At 34.1% G+C, this 22,703-nt stretch overlaps 5 protein-coding genes and 1 non-coding gene across 8 annotated transcripts; 1 reads left to right on the top strand and 5 right to left on the bottom strand.

Moving 5' to 3' along the window:
* Positions 1 to 884: 884 nt before the first annotated feature.
* LOC145745411 (heterogeneous nuclear ribonucleoprotein D-like) lies at positions 885 to 21,865 on the top strand. The gene is made up of 13 exons (XM_082563480.1): positions 885 to 1,470; positions 17,371 to 17,552; positions 17,807 to 18,014; positions 18,412 to 18,561; positions 19,148 to 19,202; positions 19,418 to 19,500; positions 20,129 to 20,176; positions 20,254 to 20,344; positions 20,464 to 20,484; positions 20,554 to 20,625; positions 20,707 to 20,841; positions 21,200 to 21,256; positions 21,603 to 21,865. Exons 2-13 carry the CDS (start codon positions 17,533 to 17,535, stop codon positions 21,734 to 21,736), a joined length of 1,074 nt encoding a protein of 357 aa, XP_082419606.1. The 5' UTR covers positions 885 to 1,470; positions 17,371 to 17,532; the 3' UTR covers positions 21,737 to 21,865.
* Positions 1,883 to 3,226, bottom strand: LOC145745414 (uncharacterized). Its single transcript, XM_082563483.1, has 4 exons — positions 2,915 to 3,226; positions 2,730 to 2,854; positions 2,406 to 2,573; positions 1,883 to 2,202 (listed from the first exon to the last, which is right to left on the bottom strand). Exons 1-4 carry the CDS (start codon positions 3,039 to 3,041, stop codon positions 1,912 to 1,914), a joined length of 711 nt encoding a protein of 236 aa, XP_082419609.1. The 5' UTR covers positions 3,042 to 3,226; the 3' UTR covers positions 1,883 to 1,911.
* LOC145744942 (claudin-1-like) lies at positions 3,492 to 4,717 on the bottom strand. Its single transcript, XM_082562916.1, has 6 exons — positions 4,589 to 4,717; positions 4,347 to 4,446; positions 4,103 to 4,267; positions 3,836 to 4,007; positions 3,674 to 3,753; positions 3,492 to 3,607 (listed from the first exon to the last, which is right to left on the bottom strand). Exons 1-6 carry the CDS (start codon positions 4,715 to 4,717, stop codon positions 3,492 to 3,494), a joined length of 762 nt encoding a protein of 253 aa, XP_082419042.1.
* LOC145745412 (cathepsin B-like) lies at positions 7,472 to 11,021 on the bottom strand. 2 transcript variants are annotated; one of them, XM_082563482.1, is made up of 7 exons: positions 10,864 to 11,021; positions 10,602 to 10,696; positions 10,404 to 10,503; positions 10,204 to 10,334; positions 9,258 to 9,388; positions 8,144 to 8,359; positions 7,472 to 8,032 (listed from the first exon to the last, which is right to left on the bottom strand). In XM_082563482.1, exons 1-7 carry the CDS (start codon positions 10,978 to 10,980, stop codon positions 7,824 to 7,826), a joined length of 999 nt encoding a protein of 332 aa, XP_082419608.1. In that variant the 5' UTR covers positions 10,981 to 11,021; the 3' UTR covers positions 7,472 to 7,823. The 2 variants fall into 2 exon arrangements, with proteins under 2 accessions (XP_082419608.1, XP_082419607.1); XM_082563481.1 differs by lacking the exon at positions 9,258 to 9,388 and adding an exon at positions 8,507 to 8,637.
* Positions 11,652 to 15,815, bottom strand: LOC145745410 (uncharacterized). 2 transcript variants are annotated; one of them, XM_082563478.1, is made up of 16 exons: positions 15,724 to 15,815; positions 15,109 to 15,251; positions 14,914 to 15,051; positions 14,638 to 14,854; positions 14,438 to 14,571; positions 14,257 to 14,359; positions 14,023 to 14,188; positions 13,870 to 13,956; positions 13,699 to 13,803; positions 13,476 to 13,618; positions 13,277 to 13,378; positions 13,058 to 13,204; positions 12,732 to 12,841; positions 12,518 to 12,640; positions 12,276 to 12,378; positions 11,652 to 12,202 (listed from the first exon to the last, which is right to left on the bottom strand). In XM_082563478.1, the coding sequence occupies exons 1-16, from the start codon at positions 15,773 to 15,775 to the stop codon at positions 12,156 to 12,158; spliced, it is 1,920 nt and encodes a 639-aa protein (XP_082419604.1). In that variant the 5' UTR covers positions 15,776 to 15,815; the 3' UTR covers positions 11,652 to 12,155. The 2 variants fall into 2 exon arrangements, with proteins under 2 accessions (XP_082419604.1, XP_082419605.1); XM_082563479.1 differs by having other exon boundaries at positions 14,023 to 14,152.
* Positions 21,866 to 22,397: 532 nt separating the features above from the next.
* Positions 22,398 to 22,469, bottom strand: Trnat-agu (transfer RNA threonine (anticodon AGU)). Its single transcript has one exon. It is a non-coding gene; the product is annotated as a tRNA-Thr (tRNA).
* Between the last annotated feature and the right edge of the window lie 234 nt (positions 22,470 to 22,703).

Here is a 22,703-nt window from a genome sequence, read left to right as displayed (position 1 = left end):
CCTGTTGTAAGCTTACGCCACTTTTCGATGACGTAAAATCGTCAGGAGAGGAATTGAACAGAAAACGTAGTCTGCCTGAAAGCAAAACACGCCTAAGTTGAGGCTACATTGTTGTCAGCATTGGTTAACAAGTAACAGGTTTTCTCTATATAATAAAACAGGTTTAAGTCAAACTATTAGGTGTGTTTAAAGCTTAAGTTGATTCGTGTTTTTTAACATTTTAGAAGTTTATAACTAGCTTAATCTTTATTATACATTAACAATTTATGTTTGTCTAGAATAAGTTTTAATAATGAAGTGAAACCAAGTATCTAAACTTGATATGATTTGGTAGTTGAACTTGTATTTTAAGTTTATAATACAAATTACTGACGTTGGGAGTGTTTAATGACGTCATGGGTTAGAAGCGAACGTGTATTGTGATGTCACTAGGATGTAACTGTATCGTGACATCACTGAAATTCTCTGCCACGCTCGCTGTCATGACGTCACTGGGACTCTGCCACGTTCGCTGTCGTGACGTCACTTGGACTCTGCCACGTTCGCTGTCGTGACGTCACTGGGACTCTGTCTTGCTCACTGTCGTGACGTCACTGGGACTCTGCCACGTTCGCTGTCATGACGTCACTTGGACTCTGTCTTGCTCACTGTCGTGACGTCACTGGGACTCTGCCACGTTCGCTGTCGTGGCGTCACTGGGACTCTGCCACGTTCGCTGTCATGACGTCACTTGGACTCTGTCTTGCTCACTGTCGTGACGTCACTGGGACTCTGCCACGTTCGCTGTCATGACGTCACTTGGACTCTGTCTTGCTCACTGTCGTGACGTCACTGGGACTCTGCCACGTTCGCTGTCGTGGCGTCACTGGGACTCTGCCACGTTCGCTGTCGTGGCGTCACTGGGACTCTGCCACGTTCGCTGTCATGACGTCACTTGGACTCTGTCTTGCTCACTGTCGTGACGTCACTGGGACTCTGCCACGTTCGCTGTCATGACGTCACTTGGACTCTGTCTTGCTCACTGTCGTGACGTCACTGGGACTCTGCCACGTTCGCTGTCGTGACGTCACTTGGACTCTGCCACGTTCGCTGTCGTGACGTCACTGGGACTCTGCCACGTTCGCTGTCGTGACGTCACTTGGACTCTGCCACGTTCGCTGTCGTGACGTCACTGGGACTCTGCCACGTTCGCTGTCGTGACGTCACTTGGACTCTGCCACGTTCGCTGTCATGACGTCACAATAACTACGTCGTTAATGGCTAGTCGTTAAAATAGTCAAAGTGGTTATTGTCGTGCAGAAGTTGGCTTGATGGATTCCAATTATAAAAATGCAAACCGACGGCTAGGGTCGGAACCGACGTCCAGTGTCGGGCAAGAAACGAAGATTGGGATGGAAGTGGATTGGCAGTGGAGGAATGGATTTGTTGAAGGAGCATAAACTTGTAACAACTTTTGTGTTGTTGGCAGTGGTGAGTCCTTAGTCTAACTTGCTCTTATTACTCGTTATACCAATTACCACACAGGATCACCAGGGTTAAAAAAATGTTTTATTATCGATATTTGGTGTTTATCAAATTACATTAAAACATCCATAGCATCCTGTGTAGTCCTATGTGGTCCTGTGTGGCCCTGTGTAGTAACTAGTGGGAACCTATATTTGATGATAATCACATCTCTTTATGTAAAGCTTGGTACGCGCAAAATAACCTTTTTCGTTATTTCATATATTTGTACAGTATGAAGTCAACATTGATTATCTTTTAAACTTATTTTAAGATTGCAATAAAGTATAAGAAATGATTTATAACCACGTGATAATATATTTATAATAATGTAATAGGTAAAAAATAAAACGTCATAACATGTATGTTACGTCATAACTGTACATTCAAGTCCATTATTTCGTTCATTTAACGTTTTATTTGCTTTCGTAACACGAAGTCTTTCACGATCGACCATTTGTTGTTGTATTTAATCCACGGGGTGTCGCTGTCAAGCTTCTCGCAAAAATTTCTCACCTTTCCGTCGAGAACAGGGTTTCCCCTTTGTTTTATTTTGTCGATTTGTGACGTTGTTTGTGGTCTGGCAACACTGAAACTTTGTTGAGTTTTTTTGTTTGTTTGAAGTTGTGAGTCTCTCCTTCTGATCAATAATGTCGTGGCAGGACGCCCGCTAGGTGGTACTATGGGGTCAGTGTCGGTCTAAAGATTTAAACATTTATTTGTTACCGTTTTGTATGCTAGTTTTGTGTTTAATTTGTAAAAAAGTTTAATTGTAAATTAGTTTAAAATAATTATAATTAATACATTTTTGATTATAAAAAAATAAAGTAATTAAATTTTTTTTTTTTTTTAAATTTAATTATTACACTTTTTTAACAAGTTACTGTTATTTCTTCGGTTACATTTTCTTTTGGTTTATTCTCTATGACGTCACAGTTAAAAGTGACCCTTGATCGGTTTCCGTGATACGTCATCGGTCGTTTGTTGTTCCTAGGGAACCGGTTTTTATTTTGCGCGAAATATTTTTGATTTTTCGACATCGTTTTCCACAAGCAGAGATCGGATAGAGCCTTTAAACAATACAGTTTATGACGTCACACATTATTCAAATTACGTCATGGCTATTATTTAACCTACAGTTTATTACGTCATCAATTGTTTTAAGTCATGATCAAAGTTACCTTTATTTTCTAAACCTCAAAAACAAAACATTTAAACTTTCTAACCTCAATTTTCGCCATCTCTGCTCGATCACGTGACACTGATGACGTTTTAAACCCCTTGTTCACGTGATATCCGACAATCACGTGATCTCTTGCCGCTTCTGCGCGGTCATGCGTAATTTCCTCATCTAAAATCACGTGACCGCGTTACAAATTTTATTTTATTCAAAGATTTAATTTTTTTTTACTTTTTCGTTGATGTTCGATTTGTAACGCTTTGATGACTTTGGTGTGATGACCTTTCCGCAATATTTCGTTCTGGGTCACTGCGTATCTTACGTGGAACGACATTGGCGCGTCCAAGTACGCTGACATTGTGACGTCACTGTTTTTGACGTCACTAATGCACAACACTTTATTTTTGTGACAACACAACAACAACTTGTAACGTAAACGCTGCCGTTTATTACGTCACAAAATTTAGAAACAAATTTTTTCTAATTTCAAGCAGAAAATTAAACTTTTTAAATTCTAGTTTTTATTTTGCAACTTTCACAACTTTCCACCTCATTCTACAACGAATAACTTCGCTAAATCAACAACACAGAGGACAATAAGTTGATAGTTTAAGCGTCAATGTCGCATTGTTACGTCACGATGTGACAACATTACAGTTAAATAAACACACACGATAATGTGAATAATTTAAGGAAAGCTTATTTAAACAAATAATTTGGAAACCCTGATTTATTGACAATAAAAAATAAAAATTCTGCTTTGGCAAACACTATGAATGTGACGTCACTTATTTGATGACCGATAACGTCACATGTACGTCACTTTTGAGTGTTTATCGTAGATAAGATTTCCGTGAAAGGGTTCGACTCTTATCTCCCGGACTTTCCCTAAATTCGGGGTCGAATAACAACAGCAACTAACCCCTGTGACGTCATAATTTATTATAGATTGACTTGAAAATAATATTAGTATGACGTCATAACACTTACGCGATCCGTGTCTACTTGCAGCGACAGCGGCCACCGTCGCCAACATCGAATTTCTTCTTTTTACTCCATCCTTGCGCTCTCTGTAACAAAACAATAGTATGACGTCATAATTGTAAGTTATTACGTCATCAACATGACGTCATCTAAACTTAGTGACGTCACCTTTTTGAGGTATTTGCCCCAACCCAGAGCAAAACAGCTGAGGTGAATGAGAAGGCAACCGAACCCCAACCCACAAAAATCCCCGAACTCAGTTCCACCGCTCGCCCCTCGTCCCAGGCCGAATGCATCACATCCAGGGCGTACCACGTGCTTGCGATCAATACCAGACTACCTACGTCATAATTGGATGATAAATATCACGTTTTTGATGAAGTTTGTTAATTTTTTTTAAACTTTGCGTCGTTTTTATTGATGATGACGTCATACCAGATAGTAGCCACAGGAGGGCGCTTCTTTTGCAGAGCTTCTCCTTAGTTTTGGTTGAAAGTTGGAATAGGAGAACACATTTTAATCCGAAGATGTTGGAGATCAAACTCACGAAGTTGAGGAGGCAAGAAATGATCATCAGAGCTCGGCACGCCGTGCGTTGAGCTGTGAAGGGAATTCAGTTGGTTTAGATTCTTCCAACTTCTTTGCTTGTTTAATTTACAGGGTTTAAACACCAACTTACCCCCGTGTTGTCCTAGTAACGACCCGGACAACCATTTCCCACAAAGTCCTGTTGAGCTGCAATATTTCCACAAACCGTAGCAGTTTTCGTAAGGGGAAATCTAAATTATTTTTAAGCTTTTTTAGAACTTAATTAAAACTAGATTTTGTTCCTCACACGGTTAAATTAATTTGTAAACACAAGAATATGAAAATTCAGAACTAATTAAACTTTAATTAATAATTAAACTAATTAAAACTTACATTAGCGTCGGCATACACAACATACCAGCATGGTGTAACAGTTACAAAAACGTTACAAGACGAGGCTGCCAGTCCTAAAATAAAACCCAAAAAACAACAAACTGACGAAACTAGTCCTGATCTGTCCATTATTCCTGTAATATAAAACATAAACATATTTGTTTCTTGCATTTTAAGATTTTCGAATATAACCAGACTTAGTTTGGTTTAATTTTTAAACAAGTACAAAATAACTTTATTTCTCGATTTTGGCCTAATTTGACTGATATTTAAGCTACAAAAATATATCTATTTCTTGATATAAGTATTCTTATTTGCTAGTTTGTTGAGGTAGCTACCTTTAGCGTGGAAATTGTTAAAATAAAGGGCATTAAATTTGTTAGGTTTGCTGCGAACCGTTTAGCATATACTTGCGAACTAGAAAAGTATTTAACATGCGTTTTCATGAGTTTAATTGTCGTTCCATTAATATCATAAAGTTTTTATACATTCTATTTTACTTTTCTTAAAAGTATTCAATATTGTCACATATTATATACTTTGTAATGATCAGGATTTGCCCGTTAATACAGTAGGCAGTAAGAGAGAATGCGGGCCGTGAAACGCCTATAAAACATTTTTAAATTCCCTTAATATCACGGATCGGGTTACCGCATCGGCCAAGTGCGCTTAAACTAGCAACCTTTACAGCATACAATTTGTAAAAATATTAATTAAAAATGCTATTATAAATATTAATTCCAATTTGTTATTTATTTTATATTTAATTGCAATTACATATCGTCAAAAACTATTTTACGCACATAAAAATCATAAAAAACATGAGTAGTTGTGAGAATAAGAGTCAGGTGATCGATTGATTGTTTGCGAGATTTTGTGGAAATCAAAAACAAACGAAAGATTTTTAAAGTTGGAAATTACTGAAGTTCGAAGATTTTTTATTGAAACAGAACTACAAAAAGTAAGTAAATCTTTTTATTATGTTGTTAACGTTATTTTATAAATGTTGGTACTAAAGTTAACATGTTATATACCGTAATCTAAAATACTAATAGACAGAATAATAATACATTCTGACATTGATTATAAAACGTTTAATATTAGCACGGCTTGTTTCAGTAAGTAATTTAAAATACATTTGCCAGTCTGTTGTTTTTAAAACTAAATATTTGGTCTGTTAATATTGAACATTCAGAGACAAGAAAGTTATCCCTTTTTTGATCCAACTATTTAATTTATTCTTTTTATTTTATAGTTAGCATCAAATTATAAAGTTGTAGCATCAAGTTTCAGTAATTAAGGTTTATTAAAATAAGTAAGAGGAGTTTAAAAAGTAATTTTTAAATAAATATTAGTAGTGAAACAAAAGCAAGCAAAAATAATTTAATTTTTTGATCTTAAAAGTTTACATGAAATTTAAACAGAGCTATATTAGCACCGCCCGCCAATATTATAAAATGCATGAAGAACAAAATTTTTATAACCTTACCCTAATCTTCTCTTGTACATTCCTTCCTTTTCCGCATTCATTTTAGTACCACCCGCTTATACCGGTGGACGAGGCTTATAGAGCTTCATTTAAACTTTGTTATTTATTTCAACAAATAATTTCAACTTTTTATTACAGACAACAAAATGGTTCTTGGATCTTGGATGATTGTCGGAATCGTGACAATATTTTGGTCAGCAGTGGGCGGTATAGGACCGTGGTTGGTGCCGAAAGGTAGCAACAAGGGTGTATACCAAACCATGATTGTCACAACTGCTGTTTGTTGCTGGTTAATGTGGTTTTTGACGTACATGTCGCAAATGAACCCCCTAATTGGACCTCAACTCACAAACGGGGAAATCTATTTCTTAAAATGGGTCTGGGATCCCGTGAAATAAACTTTTATTAAGAAGTTGTTGAGTGCAATATCGTTGTTTGTAAATATTCGTAAATTGTCGTTGTATTGGATGTTTTTGTTCAGTTTATAAAAATAAAACTTTTTATTTATTCCCTCAAATAGGTGGTAATATTAACTTAGGTTGTCAGAAAACTGTCTCACTTTTCCACTCTTTTTTTTTTGCATATATTTTTATCCTCGATGTGGGAAAGTTGAATGCGCGACTTAAACATAGGGTAACAACTGTTACTCCGACCCAGTCTTAAGTTGCCTTTAGCAATTTGTAATATTATAGATTATAATTGCCCAGTAATCTAAGGTGTTGATAAAGTGCTTGCTCAGCAGGAGTTTATACCGTTTATAGCACCTTACTTAAGGGTGCTACAGCATGAGATCAGTGGGGATTAAACCCGACGACCTCATGGTGGTGTAGCAATTGTTCTTACCACTACACCACGCTGCCGGTCTTACTTAATTCTATGTGGTTCATGCAAACTTAAACTAAGTTTAGCTTGGTTCACAAAGCTCCTTAAATCTGATTTATTTTAAATATGATGCGTGACGGTAACCAGACACTTCGGCCCCCGCACACTAACCATACTTCTTAGGTTTTTCATGTCTACCTAATAACTCCTAACCATTGCAAACAAAACTGATGAAAATCGTTTGGTCTCCTTTTCTTTTATTTAATGATCTTATAACAGTGCAGAAACTAATTTGAATCTATCTAGTTAATTTTCTGTATAACTTAAGTCATCGAATAAAATTTTTTGTTGTGAATATATCAAGGTCACGTTTACACTTATTCAACTTCATGGCCCTAGCTAAGTCTTTTAACAGAATGCTTGTTGGATAGAAAACTCGCTTTATGTAAGTTTTAAATGTAAAAATTGTTTCAAATTCTATTTTTTTACTGAATTTGTCCTGGTTGTTGGTCGTCCATTAGCGTTCACCTAACCCAAATTGGTTCTTAAACTTTTCAAACAAAACATGATGTTAATATGGAGTATATTTTATTAATGACAATTGCACGCTGCTACCAAAAACAAATCAACAGTGAAGATCACTTGAACCATAATCTGGGGCATGGCTGTAAAGCATTAGAAAAAAAAATTGCAATTCAAAGATGGGCAATCAAAAACACTTCAGAAGCAGGTAATTATTTTAAACACAGAAAAATTAACAATTCAGTGAATTATACTTAAAAAAATTTGCTTCCTTTCAGTTTGCATTGCATATTTACACTACAAGCACAAGTAATCAAATTTTATCTCTAACAAAGGCAAATGAAATGAATATACAGGGGAATGAATTAACGGAAATACTGAAAGTGGATGGAAGTTATTCCACTACATTGCTGGAGGCATCCCAGCTACAATCTCGTCTTCAATTCCACACTCGTTGTTCCCCCTCAAGATCTTGAAGAACCCGTTTGCCCCCCAGTCGATGTTCCAGCTGTTTGCAACCAACCAGTAGGGGGTGCTGTCCTCAACCCCCCATCCGATAATCTTAACTGCGTGACCCCCTAGCACTCCTCCAGTAACATGCTTGTAGACCCCTGGGTAAAGATAAAAGTGGCGTTATACTTCAAGGTCAGACAAAGAAAATAGAAATTAGTTTAAAGGTTTAATAAGTTTATCCAGTATTAAAAATAAGGCTTTATTTCTACCTGATTTGTAAGTAGGAAAGTCAGCGTAAACAGTAAATGCAGCTTCCACCGGTCCATGGTTAAAGATTTCTTTTTGGATTTCACTCACACTCGAGTCAATGTTGTACGCAGTCTTACCCTTGTGTTTGTCACCCACATAGTCAAGAGTCGTGTTCCCCTCGCATTTGTGGTCACATTTCGGTGTGTCCCCTCCCTCGGAACATTTAGGTCGACTTCCTGTTTGGGAAATTAATTTTTAGTTTAAATTTTTGTAACGTTTATATATTTTGTGTTTAATTAACAATTAATTACAGAACTTCAATTAATAATTATAATTGAGGTTGAAAATTAACAAAATCATAATTTTAATTATGAACTGATTACCAGAGACATGATGTTCACAGGGTGAAATCTCGTAGGGTTGGCACCCAGTTTTGGTCCCATATAAACCCCCTGATACTAAACCCTTGTGTACCCAGTACTCCCATGCAAATGGGGGTTCCCCGCCGTCACAACTAATTAAAAAGTTGATTGAAAATTATTAAATTATGAATATTTAATTTTGTTACAAAATTTTTGAAATCAAGAATTTAAACGTAATTTTTTACGAGTATAATAAAGTTGTTTAATTGTAGATTTTATCGCTGAATTAATCGATTAATTTTAATCACATTAAACAATTTCGACAGAATAAACAATCACATGATTATGACATCACAGCCGTTGTTTGTAATCCTTGTGTTATGTAACAAAGGAATTGTTGCATGGTTGGCCTAATTTAATTTGTGCAATGGTACCGGGTGATTTTAGTGCAGTTTTATTGGATCATTTAATCGTAATAAAGTTTTGTTTCTTTTGTTAAACCAGTGATTGTGATTTTGTTTTATTGGATAATTAAATTAATTGCTGCAGTTAAAATTATTTGGATTTAAAATAAAGGTTTTATTATTTTTTGAATTTTAAATGTCTAGATTTTCTTGATATAAATAATTTAATTTGAATTTACAATTAGTTAAAAATGATGTTTTATAATCTTGGTTTTTTAATTAAATTGTTCCCGTTAACTACGCCCATGATTTAAATTTGATTTTAACCCCCCCTGCCCCAAATTACACCCCAAACACTCGGGTCTAACCCTCGACATGATGCTCGCAAGGTGGGATGCTGTAGGGTTGACAATATTTGAGATCTTTGTAGAGGAACCCGGACACGACCCCGTGGTCGCTCCAATATTTCCATGCAGAAGCAGGGAAACCACCATTGCAGCTGGAGTGGAAGAGTTTAAGTTTAGATTGTAGTTTAACAAATTGTTGGTCCTATTGTGGTGTGATGGTGTATTGTGTTTTGTGTAGGGATGGGCCAATCGAATCCGAGTCCGAGTACTCGGCCCGAGTATTAGGAATATTTTAATACTCGTGCTCGTCGAGCATTTTTTAGTACTCGGCCGCCGAGTAATAATTTGTCATTTAAGATCGTATACGATTTACTAAACATAAAAAAACACGAGGTTTGCCTTTTTCTAATAGTTTTTAATCTACTCTCAATTATATCACGTTATTTAAGCAACAATTGCGCAACAAATACACTTTTTACTTAGTAAAATTTTACGCATAATAAATTTGAGACTTTTACATTTTTATTTAGACTTAAAATGATATTGCTATCAGTGGCAGGTAGTTTTGCCAACGTTAAACACTTTATAATCCATAAATACGTGTTTTTTGGGAAATTTGGCAGTTTAAAATTATGCGGAAAAGATTCTCGTCAACAGTTATATACGTTTAAATGACGTCATAACCGAGTACTCCGACTCGGCCGAGTATCGCAACAAAATACTCGGGCTCGTCGAATCCGAGTAATTTGGATTTCAGCCCATCCCTAGTTTTGTGTAAGTGCAATTTCTTTTCGCAAATATGTCATCTTTTTTATGACATCATACTACTAACATTATACAGCCATTATCTGTCACATAACCATTTCACAATGACATCACATGATCATTTCACTATTACTTAACACATTCTTTATGACATCACACAAACTTTATGACATCACACATTCTTTATGACATCACAACTTACCCATCACCACATGATTCACAGCAAGATAATAAATCTTCGGCTGAAATTTCAACAACAACATTGTTCGCGATACAATAACGATCGGACATCGCTTCAACTGCCCCAAAAGCCCAGCAAGACCCACATGAACCCTTAAAAAGTTTATTGCTTCAATATGGGGGGTAAAATTTTATGTCTTTTGTTCACAGTTTTGTTTTTACCTGATCTCTGATCATCAATATTGAGGGGCAGTGAGGCCATCGGAGTCTGGCATCAAAATCCTCGGGAAGATCTTCATCACCAAAAGTCAGTTTTGAATACCTGGGAAAAATTCCTTTTTAATATTTACCACAAAACCCTTTAAACATTTAACTTCAACTTTGTTGATATATATTTTAATAGCCTCTTTGTTTACTCACTTTGTTGGTAGGATTTTTTCCGCACTTTTTCTCGATCCGCACAAAACGGCCAAGTCCTTTGGTTTGTAAGCATCCGGGTCAAAGTTGTGACCAGCCTACAGAAATATTGGTTAAAAAAGTGTAAAAATTATTGGTTTTAGGTTTATTGGTTGATTGTATATCGATTTTTTAAACTTTTTAAATTTGGTTTGTTGTAGCTAACAAATAGAAAAAAATAATAGTTTTAGTTTTTACAGATTTTAGAATATGTTTTGTTGTCTACCTTCCATGTTGTTTGCATTTCGTTAACTTCCTTCACGATCGAGTGGAAGTTTTCCTCCTTTATTGAAACCCCGTTCACCAGGAACACACAACTCAACAAAACGATTAAAAACTTCATTTTTTGAACTTAAAATAAAACTAAACAAAACAAACTTCATTTAATATTCTTTTTAACGATAAAATTGGCAACAATTTGCAATCTAATAAGTTTAACCACATAAACAGACTTCGTTATTGAGTTAATTGCATTAATTACAAAACAATTTTAAACCGTGCAATTAATATATTCTTACAGCTCTAACAAAACGAAATATAAAATAAAAAAAACTTTGTTTTTAACAAGCGTTAAGCAAAGACTTTTCTGCAATGAACAGAAAACGCCCAAAACACGCGAATTAAAACAATTTGTTAATTGTGACGTTTGTTTACTAGAAACAAAAACATCACATGACACTGTGACGTAATCCTTTGTTTGTGTTTAGTTTATCCTCGTTTATAAAAACAGCTGACGTAAAACGCAGTTAATTGAATTAATTATCACTTAGTTGTTTGTACTATTCAAGTACTTTAAGAATATTATGTTTTTTTTTTTTAGTTTGTTTTCATTTTAAAGCAAATATTTTTTTGTTTGTTTTTTCGTGGCTAAGATCTAAAGTTCGATTCTGTGCTTCTGCATTTGCTAATAATAGAAAGCACAAAGTCTTACCATAAAGCAATACATTTATATTTAATTTATATTATTTTTAAACTGGTTATGCCATAAATTAGAAAGAATTATGGTAAATTTATTGTCTTTTTTATTCAAGCACATTTTGAGTTAGAAACAACACAAATTAATCAAATACAAATTAATTAACAATTAAAACATAATAAGCAACTAATAAAGTTATTACTATAAGCTAATATAACATAGAAGTTAAATAATAACAAAAGGTCCAACCAGTCCATGGCAGGTATTTCTAAAAATGTTGAACCAGGTTTCAAATAACGCAAACATTTCAAAACTTCCACTGCGTCATAGAGGGTTGATTGTTATGTTGATTATGTCTCATAATCACTCATTGTTACCTTATCCTGTGTTTGTTTACAGGATGTCGCTTCAATTTTGCAAAAAATAAAAAAAAAATAAAAAAGTGCCAGCAAAGTAAATCGAGAAAAAGTAAACAACGAAATATTTTGATTAAAACAAGATAGAAAAAAATTGCGTTTGTTGGATTGGTTGTATATTTAAAATATTTAAACTCATGTACAAGCGGTCGTATCGCGATGACGTCATATTAGGAATGAGGTCTTTTACACCACGGCACTGAACGAGTTATTGTTGGTCGCGATCGAATTTCCTAAAAGGTTAAATTATTTTAGTTTTAATAAAACGTCTTTAGAGGGGATTGTAGTGAGTTTAAGTTAATTTACCTTTTATGTAAACTTGGTTCGGATTATTTCTGAGTTTAGGCATCGCAACCCGAAGTTCGTCGAAAAATTGGCGTTCTTTTCGCCACTTGATAACGCTGTTGCCCTGTTTTGTTGAAATTTTGTTAAAATTATGGGTTAAAACTTTACGACAACTCTACCCTTTAAAATATTAAAACCCATCTTTTTAAACGCTGGGTTAACTCTGTTATTTTCCAGATATTTTATATATTTTGTCAACTTACTCTTTGCTTCATTACAACGTTGATTGCTTGCCCGCTCATCAACTTCTCTTTTAATTCCTTTTTTACGCTCGGAACAAGGACAAAGATTAATTTGGTTGAATTCTTGATGTAGTTCATCATACCCTGTGTAAAGAAGTTGTTAAATTTGGTCTGTAAGGTTTATAGGGGAAGGGGTAAAGGGGGTAAATGGGGGGGGCGGGGTTGAGGTTGTTACCGTTTGAGCGTCGAACAAGTTGTCTTGATCCTTGATGAAGTCGGAAGTTACAAAGAACATCATCCGATGACATCTCGGAAGAACTCTTTCCACTTCACTGAAGCGCAATTCTAAATAAATCAAATTGGAGATTGATTTTTAATGATATCATTTGATTGTTTATCTAATGAAAAGCTACAACAAACCATTGAATAGTTTTAAGACCTCGTTACTTTAAATATTTAATGAGATTCACAGTGGGAACACCGAGGTTCGAACAATAGACCCCAATGATTCTACAGACCCCTCCAATGCTATAGACCCCGAAGATCGTAATGGTGACTTACCCCCCGCCCCCTTTTGATAATGGTCGTACACTGTGTAGGAATTGGTCGAAAGCCAATCCTGGATCTTTTTGAGGATAAAGCGATTCTCCTCGCAAGTAATTCCACGCTTGAACGAGTAAGATATAAACAAAGTGTATTCCTTGTCGTCTAAAAAGTCGATTAAGTCAGAAAACGTTAGGTCTAAAATCTGAAGCTTCGCCTACGTCATAACAAACTCACCTGCGTCATATCTCTCCAGGTATTTCTTTTTCAACAATTTGATTTTTATTTTGAAACATCGCCAGCAGATGACGCCAAATATAAACACGAAGAAGATCGAACCTGTAAAATAAAAACCTAAATAAAACACATTTTATCCACCAAGACTTTAGGTTCACTCCCGGCCAAGTACATCTTCATATTTGTTAACTCAACCAACCTAACACGATGATCAAAATGTTTCTTAAATCGTCGAGGTTCAACGTCGTCTGCTTTAACTCGACTTCCACCTTTGCCTCTGAACTTCCGACCAAGTTCATCGCTTGACAGTAGTATGACGTCATATCTGATGACGTCACGCCCCTAAAAAAAGTGAATTATTTTAAAAAACAAATAAGCTAACAAACAAATGCCTAAAACATCTCATGGAACGAATTTTTCACCTGATTGTTAAAGTTGTTCGGAACGTTCCAGAATATCGATTAAATTTCTCGCACGACCTTGACTTAGAATCGCACAACTTCTCCACCTTCGTGATGTTCGAGGTTCTAAAATATAATAGTGACGTCACAAATAATAAAAGAGTCTTCAGTAGTGTTAGTGACGTCACTTACTCTGTGCACACAAAGTTGGGTTTAACGAAGGAACTGTTGGACCCTCCCTCAGTCTGTGTCAAAATACAAATCGATTCGTTGGTTGTTCTGTAAAATGACGTCGATATATAACTCGTGACGTAGGTTATCTTGCAATGACCTCACAATTCTTACCCATTATGACGATACCAGTTGATTGCAAGCTTCGATGGACTTGCGTTTGGGTTCACGTGACCCGAACAAGCTATCGTGACGTCACTTTCAGTTGTGATGTCATCGGAAGTGACGTATGTTGTTAGTTTTTCTGTTTTAATATCAGGAACAGTTTGCGTTTCTGACACTAAAATAAAAGTAATTTGATGACGTCATAAATATACATTTGACGTCATAATTAAATGTGTAACTCACTGGTAAAACAAACTTTGTAATGGACGAGAAATCTTTGTTTATCGGAACCCAACAGCGCCACCTTGCAAGTGTAAACACCGGGATATTGTTCCGCTCGGGGAAGCTAAACACAAGTCTTGGTTATTATGTGACTGCACCAGTTGACCTTGAACCGAGGTTTTATAGTGACGTCATTTCTCACCTGAATTCTGGAGAAGTGGTTTCTGCCGCGTGCGGCGTTGCTGTTGTTATAGTAACTTCTATCAAGCGGAACGCAGTCTCTGTACCACGTGACTTGGTAGTTTTGAGAATAAATCGGAAGTTTTAAATAAGGGACTGAAATAAAAAAATGAAGTTGTTAAAATGTTTATACAAAGCTGGTACAAAGAAAGTTGTGTGTACCTTCGCAATTTAACTCTAAATATTCTTCCGCGCAAGAACGATTTATTTCCACTGTGGTCCACATTTTCTCTGCCATTTTACATTCTTCGTCTTGGATTCCACCATTTTCCTGCAGCTTACCAACGCCATTTTGAACAATAGAACCGCCATTTTCCGAAGTTGAGTTAAATGGATCGATGTAAAATTGTGTCGCCCAACATCGCCCGCCTTCTATTGTCTGATAATGACGTAACAATTAAGTTATGACATCAATAATCATGTGATCAATTTACTTACCATGACGACAGTAAAGACTAATGACGTCACTACTTTGTTGATGACGTATTCGCTGACTTCGCGTTTTTTAGAGGATCCCAAGATATAAGTTGAGTTGTAACTGTGAATGACGTCACTGCTCCCGTCAATTACGTCACACTAAAGAACAATTGAGTTTATTTATAACGTCACAACAGAGTATTTGTTAATCTTTACCTGTATGTCGATTGTAGAACTTTCACCTATGACCTCATATTCAATCATCCCCATGACGTCATTACAGTTGATGGCAACTGGCCAACCTTGCTCGACATTGAGCTCGACTTCAAGGTCATTCGCGCATTCGTCGACGTTTATAGCTGTGAGGTCACAAACATTTTTTTTTATATAAGTATTCGGTTTCTCTGCAATTTTATTGCAGATCCGAGGTTTTTAGTTTCAAGGTTAAGTTGGTAATTGGTCACGTTTTTATATCAGCTTCCACGACTGAACTTTTAGGGAGAGAATTTATTTCATAAAGTTTGCTAAAATGTGGGTTCAATGTTAAATAAAGAATTCGGTCCCTACTGCTCCTATGCTGTAGCGCCCTTGAGTAAGGTGCTATAAACGGTATGAACCCCTGCTAAGCCAGCACTTAATCAGCAGCATAATTATCAGGCACTTATAATCAATAATATCCCAAACTGCTAAAGGCAACTCGAGCTATTGTTACTCTAACTATTGTTACTCTATGTTTAGGTTGTGAAATCGACTTTCCCACATAGAGGATTTAAAAAAAACATTTATCATCAAAGAATTAATTAATTTAATTAAAAATGAATAATTAATTACCGTTTACTAACAACACACTTGTCCACATCAAACAGAATATTAATCGAAACATTTTCTTACTTTAAGAACTTGATCGACCCACTGCCTGTATCCTAACTCTAACACGATAGTAGTTAACAACTTGCTTTATATACTCGCTGCCTTTTTCACTTTATGAAAAATGTTTCTTGAATATGTGGTTGTGAATATGAACTGATATTTGTTAAAATCTTTTAGTTAAAGGTTCGAAATTTGCATTTTATTTTAACGATGTTATTTTGTTTGCTTTTTCAGCTGAATTTTTATTGTTTTAGTTGCTTGTTAAATCAAATTTAATATGAAAAATATTTAAGCGAATTTGGATAACATTTGTGAATTGTGTTTTCAAAATATTGTGGTTAGAAACGCGGTTTATTATTTACTATAAATAAGATGTAAAGATTGGTATTTTGATCTAAGTTGTGGTTAATCGTATTGCCCCAAGGTTTGAACGGTTTAAAGTTTCTGCAAACTATTTTCCCACAGTTTTTCACACGTTTAAATATCGACCAAAACATTAAATTTATAAACTTACAACGAGATAAAAACTTTCGCGTTTCTGTTCAAAATTTTGTTTATTTTCTCACGCTAGGCTTTAAATTTCCCATCCCTAGTTTAATGTTTTGTACATGGGCCTGGGTTGGATAAAAACGTGCAAGATATAACCCGCAAATAAACTCAAAAATTTTGTTTTTTAAAAATTTTTGACACTAAAAATTTGTGAAAATTTTTGGCTATATTTTATTTTTTTAACATTGTCTAAATTAAGCGTGACTTAATATATTTCTAATCTAAACTGAATCATTCAATATTAGGTTGGTGTATTCAACTATTTGCGGTCTTATGTCATTTTAGCTTTTAAAACTTTGTTAAATTTGATCCCTAATTTCCTATTTAGTTTCGAAGGAGAAACATATTAGGATGTAATTGGATTTTGTTAACTTCATTCAAACAAACAAACTATAAGATGTTATTGAACCTTTTTAATAGAAAATGTTATGTCTGGGTTAAAACTAGAATAACAATTTGTCATTTTTTGCCAATATTCTTTAATATATAACCCTAATTAACTTTGAAGTTGTTAAAAAATTAAGATATTCAATGATCTTAATATGTTGGGACTATTTGGTTTTAGTCTTTAGTTTTGAATTTTATATGTTGATGTTATAAGTTTACTATGTATGTATATCTTAGTACTAGGTCTATTGTTCTATATTGTTGCTAATACGCTGAGTTGAGGATATTAAACAATTCAAGGAACTTTCTTATTAGGAGTCGGATTCTTTGAGCGGAAAGCCTTTGTATAGCGCGATTGTTTCTGGAGGTGCCTTACCTAGGCTATAATAACTTGTAGACAAAGTGCGTGTTCCTTTTTTTGCAGTTACAACGCTGCATTTCTTGTTTAATTTTTGAAATTTCTTTTATTTTGGTATTAAGAAGTAGATAAAGCTTTTATGATTTATAAAATTTACTTTTAAGAATTAAATTGTAATATTTGTTTATTTTTAAATTTTAAAATATATCACCAAACTTATTAACATTATTAAATAAATGTACAAAGGTTAACTGAATTAAAGTAATTATTTAGGAATATATATGTTAGTAGACTGAAAAGACGCATTTTTATAGCGAGGATAAACTAAGAAGAAAAAATATTGCCCACTTGTGACCGTTGTAATACAGTTGACGTCACATCCGCTTTAGTTACTCGCGTGCTTCTAGAATTCGAATCGATTCAAATTTATTTCAAATTTTTTATTCATTTTTTAAAAAGAAATTTAAAACAAAAAAATGGGCGAAGAAGAACCAGGGTAAGTTCATACTTTTTTGATTTAATTTGGTTTTTTATTTGTTTTAATTATCGCAGAAAAAGTTGAAAAACTTAGTTTAAAAATTTAAACCTTAAATTTATTTAAAACGATTATGTTTCAGTATTTGTGCTCATTAAACTGACATAATTAATAACTAACAATAAGGTAATAGCTAACTTGAAAATTTAACATTAAGTTACACAAAATTGAATTGTTTTAAAATTGTTGAGTATTATTTAAAATTTTTGTTTTAGTAAAATGTTCATCGGAGGTTTGAGTCGCGATACCTCGGATGTTGGTTTCAAAAGTTACTTTGAAAAGTTCGGCGAGGTCGACGATTGTGTGCTCATGCGTGACCGTGAAACGGGGGCCTCCCGGGGGTTTGGGTTCATCACTTTTAAGGATCAAAGTTCAGTGCAGGAGGTTTTAAGAAACCGACCCCACATTCTAGATCATAAAAACGTAAGAAAAAATTTATTTTGGTTTTGTTCGGGACCATTGATAAAATTAACAAAAAAACAAGATATTTAAGGAATTTAAATAAAGGAAGGCAATACCAGAATCTTTATGTATTAATTAAGAATAAAATAACTTATAAACATACTTATATCATATCTAGTGAAAAAAAACGACAAATTAACGTTTATCTTTTTTTATCAATTTTTGAAATATATATGTATTTTATTTTAATATTGTGTTTTATAAGTTATTTATATCATTCCATGAGTAACCTTAGTCGAGTAGTTAGATTATATTTTTGTGGTCAGTTTGTCTGCTTTGTTTTGTTAAATATATTTTCATTTTTTAGATTGTTGTGATTAAGATTTTTGTTTTTTAACTTATCACTTTTTTTCTTCAGATTGATGCAAAGCAGTGTACAGCTCGCAATGTCCAACAACAACGAAAACAACAAACGCAGAACACTAAAACTCATAAAATCTTCCTCGGAGGGATCAGCATGGATGCTGAAGAAGAAGACGTGAAACAATATTTCAACAAGTTTGGAAACGTGAGTGTTTTGTTGTTCACATTTCTTTATTCTATATCTTAATTCACTGGCAGCGTGGTGTAGTGGTAAGAACACTTGCTACTCCACACATCAGGTCGTGGGTTCAATCCCCATTGCTCTCATGCTGTAGCACCCTAAAGTAAGGTGCTATAAACGGTATAAACTTCTGCTGAGCCAGCACTTAATCAGCAGCATAATAATCGTGCAATTATAATCTATAATATCCCAAACTACCACAGGCAACTCGAGACTGGGTCGGAGTAACTGATGTTACTCTATGTTTAAGTCGCGCATTCGACTTTCCCACATCGAGGATAAAGATATACACAAAAAAATATTTGTTGCTTGTAAAAGGCCAACTGAATGACCTAAACATAAAAATCATTTGTATCTAGTCTCAAGTTGACACTGGCATTTTAAAATATTTTTAAATGTAACATATCTGCTAACTGGTTTTAAACTTGGTAAGAGCGCTTAACTTAAAAGCGCTACAACATGGCAGGTATAGAAAATAAACTTCTGACCTTATGTGGGGTCAAGGGTTCGACATTGTCAACCAAAATTAAAGTTTTTTCCTTATTTTTAGGTAGTTGAAGTTGTTTTTGTTTTAAACAAAGAAGACCCAAGCAAACCTCATAAAGGTAAAAACTTTAATTTCATTTATTTTTCTAATTTTTGGCTTTCATCTACAACCAAAAAATCAAAATTTATTTTTAAAAATTTTTGGGTAACTTTAACTTTTTTGCAACTTCAAATAATTCGGGAAATTCTTTTGGTTCTAGTTGAAGCCAAAAAGTTGTTTTTTTGTGTTTATTTTTAAGTTAAAATGTCGATTAAATAAAAATGTTCGTTCCAGGATTTGGTTTTGTAACCTTTGACGACGAATCAGCAGTTAACCAAGCTATTGCAACTCATTATCATACCATTAAAGACAAAAAAGTATTTATGTTTCCACAATTAACACAAACACTAGCACCACAGCAAAACAAAACACTTTTTACCGCATTAGTTCACATACGAACATTAAACAAAAGAATTAGTTAATTAGAAAGACACCAAAAAGTCATTTTATAAATGTAGTTATTTGCGAGCTTAGTTATATAAACCCTTAAATTATAAATAAACCCATTTTATTTTAACTTAAATGCTATGTTATAATTTTTATTTCCAATCTGTACCTAATTAAATTATAAATATTGTTATATTTTACCAGTTTTAACTTAAATTAAACATTATTTTATAAAAGTAATTAAACGATAATATATAACTAAATATTAAATAAATATTAAACTAGTACATATCTAGGATAATTTACTTAAAAAATATTAATCTAAGTTTAAACTAGACAATATATATATTTATCATTTTAATATTAAACTAAACAATTAATTATTTATCATATCATATCTACATAAATACCAATTTATACATAAATATATTATACTTCTACTATTTAAGAAGCCTATTTGTGAGTACTGCTTATTATTATTTGACCTTAATAGTTTATAATTAGTTTAATTATTGTTTAATTGTTCTTTATTTTTTGTTAATTGTTGTTTTGTTTCAGTGTGAAGCCAAACGAGCCGAATCAAAAGAAAGAACCGACAAAGGAAGGGTAAAAAATTATTTTTTAATCTTTTTATATTTTGCTGTTTCATAGTTGTTAGAATGACATTTACCCCTTCATTTTAGGGTCAACAAGGCGGGTACGGTCAAGGTCAAATGGGGGGTTACGGCCAGGGTCCGATGGGAGGGTACGGTCAAGGTCAAATGAACAATCAAGGTTAGTTGTTGTAACAACTACCTCATCATTGTCGGATTTTAAACATTTTGTTAAATTTTTTAAAAATCTGAATTTTTTGGATTTTGTAAATTAAATCTTTATTAATTTTTTGTTTTTAGGTTGGGGGCAACAAGGGCAAAGTAAGTTTAATTTTGTCAAGTTTTAAATAAAAAATTTTAAATAAATTTTCTCAACAAATAATTTTTTAGGTAACTATGGTTACGGACAAAATTACCCAACATCTTATCCACAGGGGGCATATGGTAACCAAGGTTACGGAAGTAAGTTATTGTTAAAACTTACATGCTATAATGGTTAAGGCACCCTTAAATATTATAAAATAATATTTCTTTTGTTTTTAGATTATGGGTACGGTTACCCCCAGCAACCCATGGGTAACATGGGGTATGGAGGAATGGGGTCTAATATGGGAGGCAACATGGGTGGAAATATGGGGTCAAACACAGGGAGCCAACAAGGAAACAACAGCAATGGAGGTAAGAACACTAAAGTTTTTTTTTTTTAGCAAAAATTTTTATCATTAATGTGGAAAGGTAGAATGCGCGGCCTAAACATAGAGTACTGTCAGTTACTCCGACCCAGTCTCAAGTTGCCTGTGGCAGTTTAGGATATTATAGATTATAATTGCCCGATAATTAAGCTGCTGATTATGTGCTGGCTCAGCAGAAGTTTATACCGTTTATAGCGCCTTACCCAGGGCGCTACAGCATGAGTTCAGTGGGGATTGAACCCACGACCTAATGTGTGGTGTAGCAAGTGTTCTTACCACTACACCACGCTGCCGGTAATATTTGTAAAACCAACAGCAATGTTTAATGAATGTTTGTTTCACAGATATGGGAAACAATTACCAACAATCTGCAACAAGTTATGGACCAACTAAGAGCGGAGGTAACAACACTGCTGTCGATCCTTGGGGTGCATGCACCCCCATTTATAATTTTAATAAGTGCCAAATATATGTAACCCCCCTAGAATATTTGCAAAATGTTGCATTTTAGGCGTAAAATTGATAGTTATATACGTTATCTAAAATATCTTACGATATTGTATTTTTATTTATTAACACAATGTTTAAAGCTACTAGAACAACAGCACTAAAAGGTTTTTACTAACCTTTTTTGCACCTTTTTATATACTTTTGCAAATTTTTATTTAATGATGAGATGTTTGAAACTGTTATGATTTTTGCATTTTGATACTTTTTAATTTTTTTAAAACTTAATTTTTTTTTTAGATTACGGAAACGGATCAAGCACTAACTACTCTGCATCCAACCAGGTGGGGTCAGGGGGTGAAAGTTATGGAGGAGCGGGTAAAACAACCCCTAATCCAACTTCCCAAGGGGGTTATCACCCCTACCGAAGATAAATTAAAACGGGGGGTTCTTGACTTTGAAATTTTGCCAATTTTTATGAAATTTTGTAATAAACATCAACATAGGACGTTAAGGTTTATTTTATTCTGAAATTAACTGTAAATAATTTACAAAAACTTGCGTAAAACGTTTTAAAACTTTTTGGTTTTTAATCTTTTTATTTTTCGCCACTGCTGGTTTGTCAATAAACTCTTTTTCACAAAATATTTCACTTTGTTGCAAAAATGTTTTTTCATGGAATGGATTTTTTTATAATAACAAGTTTTGGGTGAGGTTTTTATGATTTCGTGTTTGATTCCCACTGCTTCAGCCAGCACTTAATCAGCAGCATAATTATCGGGCAATTATAATCTATAATATCCCAAACTGCCACAGGTAACTCGAGACTGGGTCGGAGTAACTGATGTTACTCTATGTTTATGTCATGCGTTCGACTTTTCCACATCGAGGAGATATATACAAAAAAAATACCTTAAACATGGCTTTTCAATAAATTTTTTGTAGGTTTTTTACTGAAGATCTTATTGGTCATATTTAGTTACAACCCCTATTTTGTTTGGTGTTTAAATGGCTCAACCATTACGTTCTAAAATATGAAAAAAATGGATGCCATATTTTAATCTCTTTCCATGAAATACAAAAGTTTGAAAAAGAAGGCACTACTGGGGATCGAACCCAGGATCTCCTGTTTACTAGACAGGCGCTTTACCACTAAGCCATAGCGCCGATGTCTGAAAGCGATCCTAACTCGCTATACTATCGGCCATGCTAACTTTTGTTTCCGGCGATTTTTTACTTAATTACTAATTTTTAATTAATTAATAAAGCAAAACTAATTGGGTAATTTGTTAGTTACTTATTTTAATTTTAGTTAATTTTTTTATAGATTGAGAATAATATTTAAGGATAAACTCCTTGCGGTCTTGGTTGATTGAGTTTGTTTACCTGTGACGTAATGAG

Source organism: Corella eumyota, chromosome 3, assembly GCF_963082875.1.
Source record: "Corella eumyota chromosome 3, kaCorEumy4.1, whole genome shotgun sequence".
Lineage (NCBI taxonomy): Eukaryota > Metazoa > Chordata > Ascidiacea > Phlebobranchia > Corellidae > Corella > Corella eumyota.
The sequence above is the reverse complement of the archived record's forward strand: the minus strand, read 5'-3'. Positions and strand labels throughout refer to the sequence as shown.

Bases quoted from the DNA above. Each gene is read 5' to 3' on its own strand.
- LOC145745410 (XM_082563478.1), bottom strand. From the start codon at position 15,775: ATGTTTCGATTAATATTCTGTTTGATGTGGACAAGTGTGTTGTTAGTA. The intron at 15,252-15,723 runs GTAATTAATTAT...GTGACCTCACAG, and splicing joins AAGTGTGTTGTTAGTAAACG to CTATAAACGTCGACGAATGC. The intron at 13,957-14,022 runs GTAAGAATTGTG...GTCATTTTACAG, and splicing joins AACTGGTATCGTCATAATGG to AACAACCAACGAATCGATTT.
- LOC145744942 (XM_082562916.1), bottom strand. From the start codon at position 4,717: ATGGACAGATCAGGACTAGTTTCGTCAGTTTGTTGTTTTTTGGGTTTT. The intron at 4,008-4,102 runs GTATGACGTCAT...ATTATGACGTAG, and splicing joins CCTCCTGTGGCTACTATCTG to GTAGTCTGGTATTGATCGCA. The intron at 3,754-3,835 runs GTGACGTCACTA...GTTTTGTTACAG, and splicing joins GGGGCAAATACCTCAAAAAG to AGAGCGCAAGGATGGAGTAA.
- LOC145745411 (XM_082563480.1), top strand. From the start codon at position 17,533: ATGGGCGAAGAAGAACCAGG. The intron at 17,553-17,806 runs GTAAGTTCATAC...TTTTTGTTTTAG, and splicing joins ATGGGCGAAGAAGAACCAGG to TAAAATGTTCATCGGAGGTT. The intron at 18,562-19,147 runs GTGAGTGTTTTG...CCTTATTTTTAG, and splicing joins ATTTCAACAAGTTTGGAAAC to GTAGTTGAAGTTGTTTTTGT.
- LOC145745412 (XM_082563482.1), bottom strand. From the start codon at position 10,980: ATGAAGTTTTTAATCGTTTTGTTGAGTTGTGTGTTCCTGGTGAACGGG. The intron at 10,335-10,403 runs GTAAAAACAAAA...AAACTTTTTAAG, and splicing joins TATTGATGATCAGAGATCAG to GGTTCATGTGGGTCTTGCTG. The intron at 8,360-9,257 runs GTTAGACCCGAG...TTTCCCAAACAG, and splicing joins TTGCGAGCATCATGTCGAGG to GAAGTCGACCTAAATGTTCC.
- LOC145745414 (XM_082563483.1), bottom strand. From the start codon at position 3,041: ATGTCAGCGTACTTGGACGCGCCAATGTCGTTCCACGTAAGATACGCA. The intron at 2,855-2,914 runs GTAAAAAAAAAT...ACGTGATTTTAG, and splicing joins AATCGAACATCAACGAAAAA to ATGAGGAAATTACGCATGAC. The intron at 2,203-2,405 runs GTAACCGAAGAA...TTAAATCTTTAG, and splicing joins AGAATAAACCAAAAGAAAAT to ACCGACACTGACCCCATAGT.